The 21,942-nt window shown below is 44.8% G+C and overlaps 1 protein-coding gene across 2 annotated transcripts in view; it reads left to right on the top strand.

Moving 5' to 3' along the window:
- LOC139227704 (lamin-B3-like) overlaps window positions 1-21,942 on the top strand; it is a 76,728-nt gene that overhangs the window by 11,746 nt on the left and 43,040 nt on the right. For both annotated transcript variants that reach the window (XM_070858672.1, XM_070858671.1), the window contains exons 2-4: window positions 6,688-6,844; window positions 6,931-7,056; window positions 12,802-12,972. In XM_070858672.1, coding sequence (XP_070714773.1) covers window positions 6,688-6,844; window positions 6,931-7,056; window positions 12,802-12,972 — 454 coding nt within the window. The remainder of the gene's footprint in view (window positions 1-6,687; window positions 6,845-6,930; window positions 7,057-12,801; window positions 12,973-21,942) is intronic.

Below are 21,942 nucleotides of genomic sequence, written 5' to 3'. Positions count from 1 at the left end.
ACAGGTTTACATAAGAACACAAGAAATAGGAGCAGGAGTGGACCATTTGGCCCCTCGAGCCTGCTCCGTCATTTAATACGATTATGGCTGATCTGATCTTGGGCTCAGCTCCACGTCCGTGCCCGCTCTCCATAACCCTTGACTCCCTTATCATTTAAAAATCTGTCTCCACCTTAAATATATTCAAAGACCCAGCCTCCACAGCTCTCAAGGGTAGAAAATTCCACAGATTTATGACTCTCTGTTCTAAATGGGCGATTCCTTACTCTGCAACTATGCCACCTAGTTCTAGATTCCCCCACGAGGGGAAACATCCTCTCTGCATCAACCTTGTTGAGCCCCCTCAGTATCTTGTATGTTTCAATAAGATCACCTCTCATTCTTCTAAACTCCAATGAGTATAGGCTCAACCTTTCTTCATAAATCAACCCCTTCATCTCAGGAACAATCTAGTGAACCTTCTCTGAGATGCCTCCAATGCAAGTATATCCCTCCTTAAATAAGGAGACCAAAACTGTACGCAGTACTCCAGGTGTGATCTCACCAATACCCTGTACAGTTGTAGCAGGACTTCTCTGCTTTTATACTCCATGCCCCTTGCAATAAAGGCCAACATTCCATTTGCAATCTTGATTAATTGCTGTATCTGTATACTAACTTTTTGTGTTTAATGCACAAGGACACCAGGTCCCTCTGTACTGCAGCATTTTGTAATCTCTCTCCATTTAAATAATAATTTGCCTTTTTATTTTTCCTGCCAAAGTGGATAACCTCATATTTTCCCACATTGCACAGGTGCATTGTCCAAAATCCGGAGTTCCGTAATCCGGATTCTGGACTGATTGGTGGCAGGGTTGTCCGGAATCCGTAAAATGTTCCGGAATCTGGACCGACCTTGAGGTTCCGCCACTGCCCGACCTCAGGCCTCGCCTCATCAACCTTCGCCTTGCCGCCGCTGCCCTTACCTCTGGGCCTCCTCGCTGGCCTGCCCAAACACCTCCTCCTTGGCGGGCCCCGCCCGACCAGCTCCTCCTCCTTGGCGGTCCCCCCCCCCAACAGCTCCTGTTTGACGGGGTCTGCCCGAACACCACCTTGGCGGCTGGCCCTCACCTGCCGACCTCATCAATGGAGCTGGCGGCCCAAACAGCTCCTCGACGAGCACCCCCCCCCCCGCCCCCGCCCCAACCTTTCTGACATTCAGAAATCTAGAAATACCCGAACCTGGACTCGGGTGTTTCCTGATTTGTGACATCAGAAAGACGAACCAAAGTCTGGAAAAACACGGAATCCTGAATGGCCTCGGTCCCGAGGGTTCCGGATTCTGGACGCTGCACCTGTACTCCATATGCCAAATGTTTGCCCACTCACTTAGCCTGTCTATATCCCTTTGCAGATTCTTTGTGTCCTCCTCACAACTTGCTTTCACACCCATCTTCTTTGTATCATAAGAAAACTTGGCTACATTACACTTTGTCCCTTCATCCAAGTCTTTAATATAGATTGTAAATAGTTGAGGCCCCAGCCCCAATCCCTGTAACACCCCACTGGTTACAGTTTGCCAACTGGAAAATGATCCATTTATCCCGACTCTCTGTTTTCTGTTAGTTAGCCAATCCTCTATCTTGTGCAGTAACCTTTTATGTGGAACCTTATCGAATGCCTTCTGGAAATCCAAATACACCACATCCACTGGTTCCCCCTTATCCACCCTGCTCGTTACATCCTCAAAGAACTCTGGAAAATTTGTCAAACATGATTTCCGTTTCACATAATCATGCTGACTCTGCTTAACTATATTATGCATTTCCAAATCTCCAGCTACCGCTTCCTTAATAACGGACTCCATAATTTTCCCAACTACAGATATTAGGCTAACTGGTCTATAGTTTCCTGCTTTCTGTCCCCTCCTTTTTTAAATAGAGGTGTTACATTTGAGGTTTTCCAATCTGCTGCGACCACTCCAGAATCCAGAGAATCTTGGTAGATTACAACCAATGCATCCATTAAGACCCGAACCTGCAGACCATCAGGTCCAGGGGACTTGTCCACCTTTAGTCCCATTATTTTACCGAATACTTTTTCTTCAGTGGTAGTGATTGTTTTAAGTCCCTCCCTCCCTATAGCCCCTTAATTTTTGATTATTGGGATGCTTTTAGTGTCTTCAACCGTGAACAAAATTTTTTTTTAAATCTCTGCCATTTCACTGTTCCCCATTATTAATTCCCCAGTCTCATCCTCTAAGGGACCAACGTTTACTTTAGCTATTCTCTTCCATTTTATATACCTGTAGAAGCTCTTACTGACTTTTTATATTTTTTGCTAGTTTATACTCATGATCTATCTTCTTTCTCTTTATGTTTTTTTTAAGTCGTCCTTTGCTGGTTTCCGCCACACCCCGCCTTTCCCGTCCCACACAGTGCGCTGACCCCTTTTCCACCCCGCGGGGGGGGGAATTGCCCCGAGGGAGTGCGGTCAGCGCCGGTCATAGCACAACGCTGCCGGTGGCTGGGCGCTGCGGCTGCCCTTAAAGGGGAGGGCATACCGCCGCAGCCGCCATTTTGTTTTTATTTTCAGCCGCTGGTTTAGCTGGGCCCAAGCGGGGATGTCGGGCTGTCTTTTGGACTTTAAGTGAAGGGGAGCGACATTGTGATGTGTCAGTGTGACGCAGCATGTCTGCGTGGTGTTGATGGATACAACCACGCTCCCACCCCGCTCCCATCTCCAACAGCACCCGAAAGCACTGTGTGGTATTTTTGATTTAAAGAGCCTAATTTCCCGGCTCTTCTCCCCCCCCCCCCCCCCACCACCCCACAGCCTCCCGCCGGGCGGTAATGATTCAAATTATCTGCCCGAAATGGGGCGAAGGCCAATTTCCCACCCAGTGTGTCATTTAAATAGAAAATACTCTTAACTTGAAAAGTAATTTGATGACAAACGACTGGGAGTTTTAGTTTAAAAAAAATAAGAATTATTGAAAGCCCAAATGTATATAATTTGGTATGAATTTTTGAAAATAGTACTGAGTAATAGTTATATGTAGTGTAATTTGTACATAGCCATTGCAACGGGTTAGGGGGTGGTTTGGTCAGGTGAAGCTATTTTTTACTAGTTGTTACGATGAAGATGATCGCACAATTAGAGAGCAGGAGAATTTAAAATCTGAATTGCACCAAGAATCAATATCTTGTGCAATAATTTGTTAGTGAAAATAAATTCACATAGACTCTGGTAAGGTAAGAGAGCTCTGCTGAGAATTTCAAATAAACCAGGTAATCTGGAGTTGCCACAGATTCTAAACCAGGTAACCAGGATCTGTCACCGTTACCAGGTAACCGGTCTCTCTGTATAAGCCAGGACCGACCAGTTAATGGTCCAGATCACCAATCTGTGTATATGCCAGATGACCAGGATCTGCCACTGATTATTAACCAGACCTGTGTATAAATCAGGTCACCAGGACTTGCCACTGGTTGATCGGGGAGTTTGCCTGGGGTTGAGCACTGGCACGGGTAAAAGGCAAATGAAATTCAGTATTTCATACCTAGGAACATGGAATATAAAAGGCAAGGAAGCAATATTGAATTTGAACAAGGTGTTAGTTAGGCCAGTGTCGGAATATTCCATGTAAGTATGTAGAAAGTAGCTATTGTTCTAACCTAGTTAAATTGGTTGTCTCAGAGGATTAAAGTTGGCAGTCTACATGCTTATTAGAAAGAAAGACTTGCATTTATAAAGCACCTTTCACGACCTCAGGACGTTCCATGTGCTCAAGACTCTGGAGTGGGACTTGAAGCCACAACTTACTGACTCAGAGGTGAGAGTGCAGCCCAAGGAGCCACAGCAGGCACTGGATTTTTTTTTTAAGGGAATGGGTTCCATTAATGTCACTTTGTGTTTCCAGTAGAGTGATATGGTGGCTCATGAAATGTTCATCCAGCTGCCTGTGAACATGAGAGAGTGGAACAATAGTTATTTCTTCCAGTTAGTTCAACATTCAGTGTTTCATGGTTGCAGGTCTGTCTCTGGAGATGTGAGCAATTTTCATTGATCAATCTCTCACCCAACTGAACTCGATGGAGGTACCACAAAGTAATTGTTTCAATCTTAAACCTGCGTTGTTCCCAGTGGGAATATAACCACTCCAAAGAAAGCTTAAGGAACTCCTTCAACTACTGGAATGTAATCAAAATGCCCAATGGCCTCACAAAATGTACACAATGGAATTCAGTTGGAATGATTGATTTGAACACCTTTCCATTTCATAATTCGATCTGCAAATTCTTGTGTTTCTGGAGGCTGGAGAGCTGTGTTACTGAGACGGTGGAGCAGAACTGGTTTCATGATTTTCATTTTTAGACAAACAGTACAATACTAAACAGCAAATGACATTAATACATTAGTCAAAGGCAAAAGTCTTTAATAACATTGCTCTGTTGAGTTGATTCCGGAGTGTGGAGAGCCATGCTTCTAATGTAATGAATTTGCATGGTGCAACTGCTCTTTACCCCATGACCAAGATGCAGTGTAGAGTCAATGGGTTATTTTCTCCATTTCTTGAGCTGTTGACATAACCCGTGTTTCTTTGTATTCTCCGGACTCTGTCATTTTCATTCCTGATTTTCTGGTTTTATTTCATTTGCTGGTCAGTGTCAAGTGGCTTTGCACAGAGAGAGTTAAGGTCAAGTACAGTCCCTAGGTGAATTTCTATGTCCACTTTTCTTGGCATGACTTAAACATGTCACTTTGTATTTAGATCATTCTGTCTGTGGTGGTGCTGCAACACCTCCATTAGAGGCAATGGTCCGGAATTTGCTGTCAGCAGCGAAGCAAAGATGTTCGCTGCTGGCCCCAAAGTAAGCTCGGCACAAAGATCTCGTGATTCCTGCGTCGAGAACTTCAGGTATCCCGACCAACCATTCAATTCAACCGAACTTAACCCCTTGTTCGAACTTATGTGAAGGCAACAGGCTGTCTCAGCAGCCAATCAAAAGGCAGAATTCTCACACAGTGAACAAGGAAGTGAGTAAACCCTTAAAATTCTAACTCTAGTTAAGAGAGAGCAAAAGAAAGATTGGGGCTCTCACGTGGGGAAAAGGCAAACCTGAAATAAAGCTGGGGGAAAAAATAAAAAATAATTTTTGAAATGTTTCTTAAAAATGTTAAGTTTTATTAAGATGGACAAATCTCACACTGCACAAAGTTAAAATTAGTTTTCCTGGCCCTTAACATTTGTTTAGCGGTCAGTACGCCATTAAAACCTCAGTTGCACCTAATCCTTTTGGGTCTAACTTTTAGTTAGGAATTTAACAGCGTACTTGCTGCAGAAGAGTCGAAGATTTCGACAGTTTCAATGATTTACGATATTTCACTGCTTGCTCTGTTTGGGGGTGGGGCAACACAGTGCAACCAACTCCGAAGTTGTGGTCAGTTTCAAAGGCGGAATGTCAGCAACAATTCGCCATCAACCCGACTGCAAATACCTGGCCAATATGTCATTACAGTGTGGCCAGGTTATATAGGCAGCTTCCATTATAAATATGGACTTCGAAATTTAGAATGGGGTGGGGGAGTTGACAGGCAATGCATGTAGATATAATGGGGCTGAAATTGCCCTGTTTTGCGACTGCTGTTAGTGGGGTGCAAAATGGTTTCTTCCCGGGCACGGCACTAAAATGGCCCCCTGAGGAATTGGGCAGGGGTTTTGTGGCGATGCTGAGAGGTAGCGTCTCACTCCTGCCGGGAGCGCCCCGTTCAGCTGCGTGCTGCAATGATGACGTCATCACCATGTTAATCACCCCGTTACCGCCGCGGGAGTGAAATTTGGCCGCGCACCTTCGCTTACCGCCTCATGGCGACAACAACAAATTCAGCTGTCGAGTTGCAGTCGGCAATCGGCTGGAGAACAACCAGATTTAGGGAGGAATTATGTAATTTGGACATGACCTGACTGGAAACGAGGAGGTTGTGAGGTGATATGCTTGCTATTTTTAGATTTCTAAAGGGACGAGATAATATAGACCTTGACGGGCTGTTTCACCATCTCCAGAACAGTAGAACCAGAGGATGTAAATTTAAAACTAATCTGTGGAAAATATATCTGTGAGCAAGTGGTCAGTCAGTGGAAAAGACTCCCGAGGGAGATGGTGGAAGCAGTTAATATTGATTAGATCAAATGCAAATTCTTTCAGAAAATAACATATTGGGCTATGGTACATGAGCAATTTGAGACATGATGTGTGATGAGGAGGAATGAGTGACTTTGGATTTGTGGTCCCCAAAGCTCTCCACATCTGGGGCTGTTGTAAACTAATTGATAAGGATTGATTGCCATGATTAGTCATCAACTCTGTTATCATTGTATTATGCACGACAAACTAGCTGGACCTATAATTCTTCATGGGAGCAAAGTTCAGGTGCAGCGCTGATCTAGTTTTGGATTTCTGCAACCTGGTGTTTTTTTTTGAGTAATTGTAAGAAACAGAAAAAGGTGCAGAGGTGTGCTTTGCTTTGCAAGTCCTTTGCTTTAATATTATTTTTTTTTGGTATAAATCCATCGGAAAACAACAGGTGTGCTTTGATTTAAATATATCAAAATATTAAAACCAGTACAATAAACAAAATCCAATCCAAGTAGAAATAATTGAAATGAAATTCAATTGAACTGTAAGTAATGTTATATTCTTTCAGAAATGCAAAAACGGAATCTAAGCTGAAATCTGCTTTGGCCCAGTTGAGAGACCTGGAAAAGTCACTGAATTCCAAAAATGCTGAGTTGGCGACAGTTCTGAGTGAGAAGAGGAACTTGGAGAAAGATGTCTCTGAACTCAGAGTTCAGCTTGCAGAAGTAAGCATGTTGTACCAGCAACCTTGATCCCTCCTCTCCTCAAAACAAAAGTTGATTCTTATGTTATCTGTTTCATTTTCCTCCAGGCTAAATCGGTTGCCAATAATGTCAAAACGCAGCTTGATGATGAAATGCTGCAAAGATGTGACTTGACAAACAGAGTACAAACGTTAAAGGAGGAGTTAGATTTCCAGAATAGCTTCCATGAGCAGGTATGTATCTGATGTTTACCGCAGTTACAACTGTTTTGTACTAGATCCCTTGATGGAGTGAGCTCAAGCATTGATCAATGACACTGGCTATGTTTAAAGATTTTGAAGATGTGCAAACTTCTAGAGTGGCTCAGTTCGCTGGAATCTCCTACCTCAAGAACTATAACCCGATTTCCTTGCTGCCCATTTTATATTAGGCATTCAGGCACGTACAGCCAGTACAAAGTTGTGAACAGAATTTAGTCCATTAGATCAGCATCATAGGCAGTCCCTCGAAATCGAGGAAGACTTGCTTCCACTCTAAAAGTGAGTTCTTCGGTGACTGAACAGTCCAATGCAGGAATTACAGTCTCTGTCACAGGTGGGACAGACAGTGGTTAAAGGAAAGGGTGGGTGGGAAGGCTGGTTTGCCGCACACTCCTTCTGCTGCCTGCGCTTGCTTTCTGCATGCTCTCGGCGATAAGACTTGAGGTGCTCAGCACCCTCCCGGATGCTCTTCCTCCACTTAGGGCAATCTTTAGCCAGGAACTCCCAGGTGTCGGTGGGGATGTTGCACTTTATCAAGGAGGCTTTGAGGATGTCCTTGAAACGTTTCCTCTGCCCACCTGGGACTCGCTTTCCATGAAGGAGTTCCGAGTAGAGCGCTTGCTTTGGGAATCTTGTGTCAGGCGTGCGAATAATGTGACCCACCCAACAGAGCTGGTTGAATGTGGTCAGTGCTTCGATGCTGGGGATGTTGGTTTGATCGAGGACACTAACGTTGGCGGGTCTGTCCTCCCAGGATCTTGCAGAGACATCGTTGGTGGTATTTCTCCAGCGATTTGAGGTGTTTACTGTATATGGTCCATGTCTCTGAGCCATACAGGAGGATGGGTATCACTACAGCCCTGTAGACCATGAGCTTGGTGCTAGATTTGAGGGCCTGATCTTTGAACACTCTCTTCCTCAGGCGGCCAAAGGCTACGTTGGCGCACTGGGGTAGGTGTTGAACCTCGTCGTCGATGTCTGCCCTGGCTGATAATAGGCTCCCGAGGTATGGGAAGTGGTCCACGTTGTCCAGGGCCAGTCCATGGATCTTGATGACCGGGGGGGCAGTGCTGTGTGATGGGGTCAGGTTGGTGGAGGACCTTTGTCTTACAGATGTTTAGTGTAAGGCCCATGCTTTCGTATGCCTCAGTGAAGATGTTGACAATGACTTGGAGTTCAGTCTCTGAATGTGCGCAGACGCATCATCCGCGTACTGCAGTTGGACGACCGAGGTTGGGACAACAAGGCAACGGGAGCGGATTGAATCCCCGCTGAGGCACTAAAGTATGGTGGAGAGGCACTATTGGCACGAATGCATGACCTCATCTCCCTCATCTGGAAGGAGGGGAGCATGCCGGGACATCTCAGAGATGCAGCAATCGTGACTATCTTTAAAAAAGGGGACTTGTCCGAATGCAGCAACTACAGAGGAATCTCCATGTTATCAGCCACTGGGAAAGTCATCGCTAGAATCCTCCTCAACCGTCTTCTCCGTGGCTGAGGAGCTCCTCCCAGAGTCACAGTGCAGATTCGTCTACTACGGCGTACAATGGACATGATCTTTACGGCGCGACAACTGCAAGAGAAATGCAGGAAACAGCACCAACCCTTGTACATGGCCTTCTTTGACCTTACAAAGGCCTTTGACATTCTCAACCGCGAGGGACTATGGAGCATCCTCCTTTGTTTTGGCTGCCCCAAAAGTTTGTCGCCATCCTCTGCCTTCTCCACGATGATATGCAAGCCGTGATCCTGACCAACGGATCCATCACAGACCCAATCCACATCCGGACCGAGGTCAAGCAGGGCTGCGTCATCGCGCCAACCCTCTTCTCGATCTTCCTCGCTGAAATGCTCCATCTCACACTCAACAAGCTCCCCGCTGGAGTGGAACTAAACGACAGAACCAGTGGGAACCTGTTCAACCTTTGTCATCTCCAGGCCAGATCCAAGACCATCCCAACCTCTGTCGTCCATTAGATAGGACCTTCCCACTGACGTATGGATACGTTTGCAGGCATGGATTGGTGGATGTCTGAGAAGCCTGCAGCCAGATATGAGATGGGGGTTGTGAGCCAAAGATCTTTTTTGTCACCATCTGTTTCCCTTTGTGACCAGTACAGAGTGAAGCCCCTTCCTGAGGAGGGTTCTAGTGCATCTGCTGGCAAAGTTGCTGGGTCAATTACTTTGTCTTTCATGTCCTCAGCAACTCTAGAAGGTAAAAGGGGTATTATTTTCAAATATGACTGAAACTGAAATATCAGTGAAAGATATATATTATGGAATGTACATTTCACAGAAATAATAAATAAGGCCTTGTAAAGGAATTGAAACCAGGAAAGGGGAATTCCAGTAATCTAAGGATAAGAATGGAAGAGAGCAAAGCTCAGAGTTCCAAAAGTGATAAGATTGCACATATATTCTGGGAACTAAAATTGTTATTGCAAGTGATAATAAAATACCTATTTAAGAATAAACCCACAGTGATGGGAAACAAACATATTTAATTGCTTGTGTAGCAATGGACAGAACATCCTCATCCAAGTGAACAGAATTATGTTAATCAGATAGGAAGATGGTGTGTGTGGGGGGGGCGGTTGAGGAGAAACATCAGGGCATATGGGCAGAGTGGGAACAGTTATCAATCAGGAAGAATTGAACAGGTTGGTGCTATTTTCTCTAGAAAAGAGAAGGCTGAGGGGCGATCTGATAGAGGTGTTCAAGGTGATGAAAGGGTTTCATAGGATAGATGTCGATGTTTCCACTTGCACTCGAGATCAGAACTAGGGACCATAAATATAAGATAGTCACTAATAATTACAATGGGGAATTCTTTACCCAACAAGCAGTTAGAATGTGGAACTTGCTACCATAGGGAGCAGTTGAGGTGAATAGCATAGATGCATTCAAGGGAAAGCTAGATAAGCACATGAGGAAGAAAGGAGTAGAAGGATATGTTGGATTAGATGAGGGGGGGATGGGAGGAGGCCCGTGTGGAGCATAAACACTGGCATGTACCTGTTGGGCCGAATGGCCTGTTTCAATGCTGTAAATACCTTACCACAAATATATATAAAGCCAATTGCTAGTTATATTGGTGTACAGTAGTCAGTTTCTTAGTAATTTTTTTAAAAATACATTCAAAAGCTTTCAAGACGATCCTGTTCATGTCCTTGTGCCCAAAATATCCAGCTTGCCTCCTCGCAGGGTATCAAATGAGCGCAATTAGCAGAAGCTCCCAATGGTTATGAATTCACCCTAGGGTCATGGCCAGTTTTGTGGGAATGGGGAAGCGGCTTTTAGCGTGATGTTTTTTAAATTAGCGCACAATGTTGCGGAAACTCGAGTTGCGCTGAACGTAAACTGCATTTAAAATTCCGCAATCTTTAGCGCTGGTTTCGCCGATTTCAGATAAATTGCAACGGAGGAAACAACGCAACCCAATGGAAACTCTACCCCTCTGTGTGTTTTTTATTCTGGCTCAGAGTTACTGATTTGTTTATTTCAGAATCAAAGGGTTAAAGACTGGTATTTCTGGATATGTGTCTCTTAGATCAAGCCATCATTGCCGGTACGGAGGAAATCGTCATCCTCCGTCTCTGCACTCTAAATGCCCCAGTAATGATCCAAACGAGCAAGAGACAGTGGTCTGCTCAATTTCACCTGTACTGTTGGAGAGCTGACTGGGGCGGAAGTACCCAGTGACACTTTGTGCACAGCTCCCTGACCTGCCCGAAATATGCACTGCCGTTGTAGCTGCCACAGATGGTAATGACAAATGGTCAGTGCCATCTGCCCTAAACAGGATAAACAGGGATGGAGTTGTTGGTTGGGGCCTGTATATTAAGGGAAAGTGAGCTGTAAAGGGGAATGTAATTAATGACAGATGCAGAGGAGACTATAATGGACAATAAATAAATGCCAGTCTTGTTAAATGAATACTTTGCATCCCTCTTCACAGTAGAGGAAGAGGATAAGAAACCTGTGGTGCGGAGAATCTAAATATAAGCCAAAGGGGGAAGTTACTGGATTTAATATAAGTAAGAAAATGGTAATGAAGAAAATATTGGGACTTAAGACAGGCTAATCTCTAGGACCTGATGGCTTCCATCCTGGGAATTAAAAGAAATAGGAAAGGAAATTGCTGATACATAAATCTGGAAAGCTTTGGAATATTATGATTAGAGAATTGTGCCTTTGGATTGTAAAATTACAAAGTGGCTCAGTGGGCAGCACCCTCGCCTTTGAGTCAGCAGGTTGTGGGGTCAAGACCCACTCCAGAGACTTGAGCACATAAATCTAGGCTGACACTCCAGTACAGTGCTGAGGGAGCGCTACAGTGTCAGATGGGACGTTAAACCGAGGCCCCGTCTGCCCCCTCAGGCAGACGTAAAAGATCCCATGGCACTATTTCAAAGAAGGGCAGGGGAATTATCCCCAATGTCCTGGCCAATATTTATCCCTCAATCACCATAACAAAAAACAGATTATCTGATCATTATCACATTGCTGTTTTGTGGGAGTTTGCTGTGCGCAAGTTCGCTGCTGCGTTTCCTACATTACAACAGTGACTACACTCCAAAAGTACTTTATTGGCTGTAAAGCACTTTGAGACATCTGATGGTCATGAAAGGTGCTTTATAAATGCAAGTCTTTCTTTGTTATTAATTAAGAAGCGATGGAGGGAGAAATCAGGAAACTATAGACTCATCATTTTAACACTCGTTGTGGGGAAGGGCAGGTCTGACTAATCTAGTTGGATTTTTTGAGGCGTTCACTAACGTGATGGATAAGGGAAATCGACGCGGTCCCAGCCTGCAAGACCATCAGCAGGCTGGAGCCATTAGAGGGAGCAGCGTGCAGTGGCATGCCACTGAGGGAGCAGCGCGTGCTGCTGCAGGAGGGTGACGGCTGACTGCAGTGCGGGCAGGTACAGCAGGAGCAGCGAGGTCAAGATGAAGGAACGGCAAGAGTTTGTAGAGGGATGCCCAGGAGAGGCGTGAGTTCGGGGCCCACAAGAGGCGAGGGCCCAGGGGCAGCACGGGCCGGCCCACACTGCGATATGTGTGTGCACTAGGTCCGTGCAGCAGAGCTGGTCTCCAGTCGTCTTGGTTAATCCTTGCCACTGGACCAAGACCTAGCTCTGTCAAGCCCGTGTGGTGGCTGGTGTGCAACGGCCACCCCACGTTAAAAAGATCCACGCACAGGCATCTTCCACCCTTCAATATGTAGTTCGGGATCTGGAATATTAGGTCCTTCATTGAAACACCTGTGAACTCATCCCTTTTTGGCGTAGAAGCAAGTCATCCTCATTTCAAGGGACTGCCTATTATGATGATGGTGGACAAGGGAATGTCTGTTGATGTTGAGCAGAATGGGCTTATATTCTCTGGAGTTTAAAACAATGAAAAGTGATCTCATTGAAACGTATAAAATTCTTAGAGGGGTTGACAGAGTAGATGCTGAGAGGCCGTTTTCCCTGGGGAAAGTCTAGAACTAGGGGATATAGTCTCAGAATAACATGTCGGTCATTTAGGACTGAGATGAGGAAACATTTCTTCACTCTGAGGATTGTGAATCTTTGGAATTCTCTACCCCCAGAGGGCTGTGGATGCTCAGTTGTTGAGTATATTCAAGACAAAGTTCCACACGAGAGAGGCTGAATCCAATGAGCTGTTTGACTATTCTCTAACCTTGCATCAATGTTTGTTCTTGTAGAAAATTACGGAAATCAAGAGGTATTATGATTCTAGACATGAGACAATTGACTCAAGATGTCAACAGGAATACGAGAACAAAATATCTGAGGTACTTCAGGAGCTAAGGAACGATCAGTGGGAACAAATCAAACAATTCAAGGGTGACCTAAATAGAAACTTTGAAGCTAAGGTAAGTTGTCCTACCTCAAAAGTTCTATAGAATTGTTTAACACTCAAAATACTAATCACTGCTTTTTCTGACCATATGGAGTTACTGCAATGTGGAGAACATGACTGCCCTGTGATACATTAACTTGAATTAGTTAGCATGTAAAAAATTAGGCAAAATATATCAAGTAAACTGTAATGTATAAATATAGTATAATAGGGTTTTTTTGGAGTTTAATTTATGCTTGTCTTGCCAGGATTTATCATTCTGTCATTAGCCTTGAGAAATTCTAAACGCAGCATGCATTCCTATTCTGTAGTGCCGCTCCTGTATTGGGAGATTCCTGTGCGATTTACAGGGTGGAGCAGAATCCAGAGGGAAGAAGGGGAACAATGGAAAGATTGAGGGCGGATGGAATGGCTTTTGAAAAATGGATTGGGAATGTGGGAGGGAGTTCCAGAGGTTGGGCTTCAGTGACTGAATGGAAGGTCACTGAAGATAGAGGGGAGAACAAGGAGTTGCACTTTGTCTGAAAGTATGAGGGGAGATATGTGGCAGATGTAGGGTGGTCAAAGCTACAGAGGGAGTTGAAAATGACTCGAGGGTCTTAAAACAATTTGCTGGAATATGAGGGGTCAATGGAGCTTGGCAAACACAGGGATGATGAGTGTGCAACTTTGTGTGAAGGTTGTAAACACAGCTCATAGCATTTTAGGTTACGATGTGAAGCTAGGTAGCCATTAGAAATGGCTGGGTCTAGAGGCGATGATGTGAATTAGGGTTTGAGTGACAGAAGGCGGGAGGCAGGTGATATTACGGATGTGGAGGGAAACATTTCCTATCGGGGTACTGTGAAAATTATCGCTGGCAAAAATAAACTGAATCAAGGCCAAAGAAGATCTCACCAACTTCTTGTCGGTAATTCGGCACATAATTAATCTTGGTTGTGCTGTCAGGAGGAAGTCCTGAGGAGAGGCAAGATACTTCTTTATAGATGAGGAGGGAAAGCTAGGGGGCCGAAATTCAGCCTTCCATTAAGGCCTGTAACCGTCGGAAAGCGGCGGCTGGTCGTTTGCCCCGCGGTTCCCACTTCCGCCCCGCTGCTGCTGAACTCTCCTAAGTGCATCATCAAAACGCACATCACCGATGTCCCATCCCTCAAGCGAAATTCACCCGAGAAAATCTTCCGACCACTGCTTGGTGACCCCCAAAGTTTTTTCTGTCGGTGCGCTGTGTTTGCAGTGTGTGTAAAATGGCGGTGCGGCTGCCATGAAAGAGAAGGGCGCACTGCCGGGGCTGCCATCTCTTTTTGTCTGAAGGCCGACTGCCAGATCGGGCCGACAATTATGCCCCCCGGGTTCAGCCGGGCCACCAACAGACAGTCTGGCACCCCGTCTTGGGTCTAAATGGCTTACTCATTATCCTTAGACTATGACCCCTGGTTCTGGACTTCCCCAACATTGGGAACATTCTTCCTGCATCTAACCTGTCCAATCCCATCAGAATTTTATATGTTTCTATGAGATTCCCTCTCATTCTTCGAAATTCCAGTGACTATAAGCCTAGTCGATCCAGTCTGTCTTCATATATCAGTCCTGCCATCCCGGGAATCAGTCTGGTGAACCTTCGCTGCACTCCCTCAATAGCAAGAATGTCCTTCCTCAGATTAGGAGATCAAAACTGTATACAATATTCAAGGTGTGGCCTCACCAAGGCCCTGTACAACTGCAGTAAGACCTCCCTGCTCCTATACTCAAATCCTATCGCTATGAAGGCCAACATGCCATTTGCCGCCTTCACCGCCTGCTGTACCTGCATGCCAACTTTCAATGACTGATGTACCATGAGACCCAGGTCTCGTTGCACCTCCCCTTTTCCTAATCTGTCACCATTCAGATAATAATCTGCCGCCTTGTTTTTGCCACTAAAGTGGATAACCTCACGTTTATCTACATTATACTGCATCTGCCATGCATTTGCCCATTCACCTAACCTGTCTAAGTCACCCTGCAGCCTTTTAGCATCCTCCTCACAGCTCACACTGCCATCCAGCTTAGTGTCATCTGCAAACTTGGAGATATTACATTTAATTCCTTCGTCTAAATCATTAATGTATATTGTAAATAGCTGGGGTCCCAGCACTGAGACCTGCGGCACCCCACTAGTCACTGCCTGTCATTCTGAAAAGGACCCGTTTATTTCTACTCTTTGCTTCCTGTCTGCCAACCAGTTCTCCATCCATGTCAATACATTACCCCCAATACCATGTGCTTTAATTTTGCACAATAATGTATTGTGTGGGACCTTGTCAAAAGCCTTTTAAAAGTCCAAATACACAACATCCACTGGTTCTCTCTTGTCCACTCTGCTAGTTACATCCTCAAAAAATTCTAGAAAAGGAATTCTAAATGGTTTCCCTTTCATGAATCCATGCTGACTTGGACCGATCCTGTCACTGCTTTCCAAATGCGCTGCTATTATATCTTTAATAATTGATTCCAACATTTTCCCCATTACCGATGTCAGGCTAACCAGGCTATAATTCCCTGTATTCTCTCCCTCCTTTTTTAAAAAAGTGGGGTTACATTAGCTACCCTCCAATCCACAGGAACTGATCCAGAGTCTATAGAATGTTGGAAAATGACCACCAATGCATCCACTATTTCTAGGGCCACTTCCTTAAGTACTCTGGGATGCAGACTATCAGGCCCCAGGGATTTATCGGCCTTCAATCCCATCAATTTCCCTAACACAATTTCCTGTGAGTGGTGGAGCGGAGTTATGTGGGACACATGGTAGAGCAGAGTGGAGGGTGGGATGGAGGAGATTGTGGAAGTAGAGCAGAAAGAGATCATGGAGGGGGTTGTAAACTAGGACAGTGTGGTAGCTGAGTGAGACAGGACTGTACGGGATGTGAGTAGCAGAGTTGTTGTTGAGGAGGTGCAATAGAGGTGTAGCAGTCCTGAGATTCAGTCATATTAGAGATATCTCTGCATTATATATTTATTAGAAATTTATATCTTGTCAGTATTGTAACAAATTTAAAAGTGGCCCCCTGATCCTGAGGGAAGTGGGCGCACGTACAGGAGTGACGGTGACGCTGAACTCGGTAGAGTACCCAAGACAGATTTGAAATGTGTAACGTGTATTAATATTGTTTTCATATATTCAGCCATTCCCCCAACAAGGAAGCATAATGGTGATGGACTAAGTGAGTGCACATGTCATTTAACCCCAATCTATTCTAGTTCCCATACAGAAAGGTAGTAGATGGTAAGTCTACCCATGTGCTGGAAATAATTAACATTGATCACCAAGCTTTCATCTGCTACTTACAAACTATGGGCGTTGTGATTGTGCTATCGGGGGGGTCATGTGAGCAAGACTCGTGTAGTTCTGCTGCGTCCTGACTGAATTGTTTGTGTTGATTCGGAGAGGATGCTCCAGGGTCTTTTGGAATCTCTTTGATTCAGTGGCTCGGAATTCGCTGCAAACGGCAATATTGGTGCCAAAGGCCATACATTAGACCATCGTGCTCACCAATCCTCCAGTGGTGAATTCAGCCAAAATTTGCTGGAGAACTCATTTGAATGCGCCATGATATCGGAGCGGTGAGTCCGATGTGGCGCAGCCAGTGTCCAAGGCAGATCCGACTCCACGATAATACCGCACACTGTAGATGCACCATTACTATGCTGCAAATTTTGAATAAACTCCGCCACATAGTGATACTTTTCTGCTGTGTGGGAGACAAAACCCATTGTTCAACAAAATAAATTCATTAATTTAGCTCCTTTATACTCTGTCCTTCAATCCATTCCTCAACTAAGTGTTTACATTGCCCAGTTCCCTTGGGATTAAAGATGTGTGCCTGGAATTTCCTCGAGGATTTTCCCGATTGATCGCCGTAATTTTGGTGGAAATACCATGTGAACGGCGTTTCTGCTGTTGTTGTGGCATCTGATCTGGAGAACCTACTGTGGAAATTCCCTGCGGTGAATGTGAATAAACTATTTCAATTTGTCTTTTTTGTAATCATCGGGATGTGGCCATCGCCAGTGTTTATTGCCCATCCCTAGTTGTCCTTGAGAAGGTGGCAGTGAGCCGCCTACTTGAACCGCTGCAGTCCGTGTGGTGAAGGTTCTCCCACAGTGCTGTTAGGGAGGGAGTTCCAGGATTCTGACCGAGCGATGATGAAGGAATGGCGATATATGTTCAAGTCGGAAACATGTGTGAATTGGAGTGGAACCTCAAAGTGATGGTGTTCTCATGCAACTGTTGCCCTTGTCCTTTATAGGACAATCATTTCAGTACAATTGGGCGAGAGCTGACTTTTTGCAAAAGGGGCTAAAAATATCGCCTAGTCTAGTCTGGTCTGCCCTATTGCCATGTGAATTGGAGGTCCACCTCTAATGAAATAGCCTTTCCCATTCTTGGGCTGTGAGTACAATTCCACATAGGTATTAATATAAAATGTGTGTGACCTACATTTTAAGACTTCTTTGACATTGGGGCTTTACTATTGTTGGGCAGAAGGGAAAAAATATCTTCTTTTCGTTTTCCCTTAATCTATTTAGATGTTTATGTTACCAGGTGAAGATACGGTGTCAAAATATGAAATAATGAAGGTGGAACCTCATTTCTCGGAGTGTTATGTTAGTTTGGAATCCATCTGCTGGGATGATCTGTTTCTCCCTTTAGGTTGAGCCTCTACTCCTCCCAATATATCGCATTAAATGTCTGATCACTGGGGAAGGGTCATTAAGGGGGTTGTTCCCGGTCTTGTGGTACAACTAATTGAAAAATATAGTTGCCTCACTCCCAAGCGGAAAATGTAGCTCCTCCTTAATCTCCTAGCCTGAATCTGCCTTGTCCAACCGCAGAATGTATTTTCCTTGGCTGTAATCCAACAGAGGCTTGCATACTTGACGAGAAAGAAGTTTAAACAAAAAATTCATGCAAAATGAGGAGGCAAGAACCTCCCTCGATCATTGTCTTTATTTATATCAACTTATTCTGTAATTAAAAAGTATGTATAAATCCTAGAAAATTGTGTGTAGAAGTGTGTGCACCTCTTAAACATTTGTCATTCATTGACATGGTGGCTATTTTTAAAAAAAATGCATATTACTATTAATGAAGCTGTTTCGTTTGACTTAGTTGCAAAGCAAAAATCTATAGGTTGTTTTGTGTTAGTTCTTTGGTCTGAAGCAGTGATTAGAATTGGGAGAACAGCACTTGCTATTTCACACAAATAGCATGAACAATGGGCTTCAGTGAATGTCAGGCAACAGAGGATGCAAGCATTTTGCCTGTAGACAGAACACAAAACTGGTTTATAGGGTGACTTCTTGAGTGGCGCATGGATCATGAACATTTCCAACCCTTCAAAACTGAAGCATACTCTGCTTAGGAACATAAAAACAAGGGTAGGCCATTTACCCTTCGAGCCTGTTCTGCCATTCAATGAGATCATGGCTGTTCTGTGACCTAACTCCATTTATCTACCTTTGCCCCATATCCCTTGATTCCTTTGGTTAACAAAAATCTATCAATCTCAGATTTAAAAGTAACAAGTGACTCTGCATCAACTGCCATTTGCGGAAAGTTCCAAGCTTCTTCAATCGTTTGCGTGTAGAAATGTTTCCTAACTTAACTCCTGAAAGGCCTGGCTCCAATTTCTAGGCTATGTGCCCTAGTCCTAGACTCCCCAACCAGTGGAAATAGTTTCTATCTATCTACCCTATCAGTTCCCCTTAATATCTTGAAAACTCTGATCAAATCACCCCTCAATTTTCTAAATTCCAGGGAATACAACGCTGGTTTGTATAATCTATCCTCGTAATTTAAACCCTGGAGTCTGGATATCATTCCGGTAACTCAACGCTGCACTGTCTCTAAAGCCAATATATCCTTCTGAAGGTGTAGTGCCCAGAACTGAACAGAGTACTCCAGGTGTGGTCTTATTAGAGCCTTGTATAGCTGCAGCATGAAATCTAAACCCTTCTATTCTAGTCCTCTAGAAATAAAGGCTAGCATTCCATTAGCCTTTTTGATTTTTTTTTGGACCTATCCATGACATTTCGATGATCTATGTATATGTACCTTGAAGTCTCTTTGGACCTCCACTGCTTCTAGCCTTTCACCATTTTGAAAATTCTCTGATCTATTCTTTTTAGGTCCAAAGTGGATGACCTCACACTTCCCCACATTGAGATATATTTGGCACAGTTTTGGCCATGAACTTAATCTCTCTCTAGTTTTAGGCTTCCATCTACACTGCCTACAATGCGGCCTATGTTTGCATCATCGGCAAACTGGATATGTTTCTCTATCCCATCACCTAAGCCATTAATAAATGCAGTGAATAGTTGAGGCCCCAACACTGATCCCTGTGGCATGCCACTAGTCACATCATGTCAATTAGAGTACCTGCTCATTATCCCTCTCTGTCTCCTATTGCTCAGACAATCTCCTAATCAGGTCAAGAATTTGCCCTCCATTCCATGAGCTTCAGCTTTAGCCAATCAGTGAAAGTTGACACAGTTACAGCGACGTACTGTGATGTAGTGTGCAACAGCAGCAACTTGAAACCAGATTACATACAGCAGCTAACTTACAAGTTGTGCCACATGTATTACAATTGGCAGTGTGCCTGCCCCTGCCAGTATGCCCACAAGCTGGCATTCTTAGTGGAGCAGAGTATTCATTGAGAACCCAGTCTGGCATTGGCAGACCAATGCCAATTACCTGGGTCCATTCTATAATCCTGGTAGTCACATGATACAATGATAAGGGAGTTATTGACTAAATCATAACAATCAATCTCTCTCAATTAGTTTACAATATACATACACGAGATGAGTAAACTAAATTGTAGTGGCGAGCTTTGGATATCAATGGGTCCAAAGTCTGTTTATCCCAAGAATGCTACATTTACCATGGGGCCGAAATTGCCCACCGCCCGAAACAAGTCGCGCCTAATGTTCTTGGAAGTGTTCCGGCCACCCCAATGCATGGGTCGGCCAATCCGTCGAAATTCAGCACTTTGTGCTTTTCTTTGGAGCGGGTCGGAGTGGCCGTTGCTCGCGGGGCAGAAGTGGGGGCGGGGCGGAGTGACCGACACTGTCAGTCATCAGCGCTGCACTGATGATGTCATCGCACTGGCGCGTCACATCGTCCTTTACCCGCTTTCAGGCGGCCAGAGGTATTATAGAAAGGGACAATTTCAGCCCCCTCATGTCTCAAATTACTCATGTACTGTATCCCAAAATATTGTTTTTTTAAAATCTATCTAATTTGCACTTGAATGAATCAACACTATGGGCCGTAATTTGCGGCCCCTACAGGCGTGTATGAGGTGTGCACACATTCCTAAGTGCCGCGCAAGTTCCGGGTTTAGGCGTGCGAAGCACATGTGCCATAACCCAGAACTTGCGATCTGTCAAGAATTTTTTTGACCGATCCAACGCAGCCTCGGGAAAAGGGCATCTGTGAGCTGAGGAACTGCTGCTCAGCGAATGCCCGTGAAATTCTTACGCCTGGTTAAAAACATAAAGCCTGCTTTTACCAGCGTAAGAATTTAAAAAAACATAAGACTAACATTTATCAATCATTTATAAATTTAAAACCCAGTGCAGTAGAAGTTTATTTTTAGCCCCGTTAAAGCATGTCCATTTATTTATTTTATTTATTTATTTGAAGTGTAGATGTATTTTTTGGGCATATTCCCATTCATACAAAATAACCAAAAGTATGAATGGGGATTCCCTCCTTTTCATTCGCTGGGCCAGCCCACGTGATCCCAGGGATGCTGGCGAACCGCGTGCACCCCCGAGATACATGGACCTCTCCCCACGGGTACCCAGAGAGCCCCAGGACTGCAAATCTCCGTACCCCCCGGACCACCAGGTATGTGGGCAACAGTAGCCTCGTGGTAATGTTACTGGACAAGTAATCCAGAAGCCTGGACCAATGATCCAGAGACATGAGTTCAATTCCCACCACGGAATTTAAATTCCATTAATTAAATAAATCTTGAATTTAAAAAAAGCTAGTATTGGTAATGGTGACCGGAAACTATCAGATTGTTGTAAAAACCCATCTGGTTCACTAATGTCCTTTAGGGAAGGATAACTGCCGTCCTTTGTCTAGCATAAATATGTGACTCCAGAACTACAGCAAAGTGGTTGCCTCTTAACTGCCCTCTGAAATTACCTAGCAAGTCACTCAGTTGTAACAAAATCACGAGTAAGAATATAAACAGACGGACCACCCGGCATCGACCTCAGCACCGGTTACGACACGACAACGGCACACACAGCTCAGTCGACCCTGCAAAGTCCTGCTCACCAATATCTGGGGACTTGTGCCAAAATTGGGAGAGCTGTCCCACAGACTAGTCAAGCAACAGCCTGACATAGTCATACTCACAGAATCATACCTTTCAGCCAATGTCCCACACTCCTCCATCACCATCCCTGGGTCTGTCCTGTCCCACCGGTAGGACAGACCCACCCGAGGTGGCAGCACAGGGGTATACAGTCAGGAGAGATCCGCCCTGGGAGTCCTCAACCTCAGTGGCAAGTAACATTCGCGCCACACAAGTGCCAGGCAATGATTATCTCCAACAAGCGAGATATTCAACAACGTGACCATCGCCGAATCCCCCGCCATCAACATTCTGGGGATCATCATTGACCAGAAACATAACTGGACCAGCCACACAAGAGCAGGCCAGAGGCTGGGTATTCTGTGGCGTGTGTCTCACCTTCTGACTCCCCAAAGCCTTTCCATCATCTACAAGGCACAAGTCAGGAGTGTGATGGAATACTCTCCACTTGCCTGGATGAGTGCAGCTCCAACAACACTCAAGAAGCTCAACATCATCCAGGACAAAGCAGCCCACTTAGTTGTCACCCCATCCACAACCTTTAACATTCATTCCCTCCATCAAGGCGTACTGTGGCTGCAGGTGCTGCAGTGCATCTT

Source organism: Pristiophorus japonicus, chromosome 17 (assembly GCF_044704955.1).
Source record: "Pristiophorus japonicus isolate sPriJap1 chromosome 17, sPriJap1.hap1, whole genome shotgun sequence".
Taxonomy (NCBI): domain Eukaryota; kingdom Metazoa; phylum Chordata; class Chondrichthyes; family Pristiophoridae; genus Pristiophorus; species Pristiophorus japonicus.
Note: the sequence above shows the minus strand (reverse complement) of the source record. Positions and strands in the feature narration are given on the sequence as shown.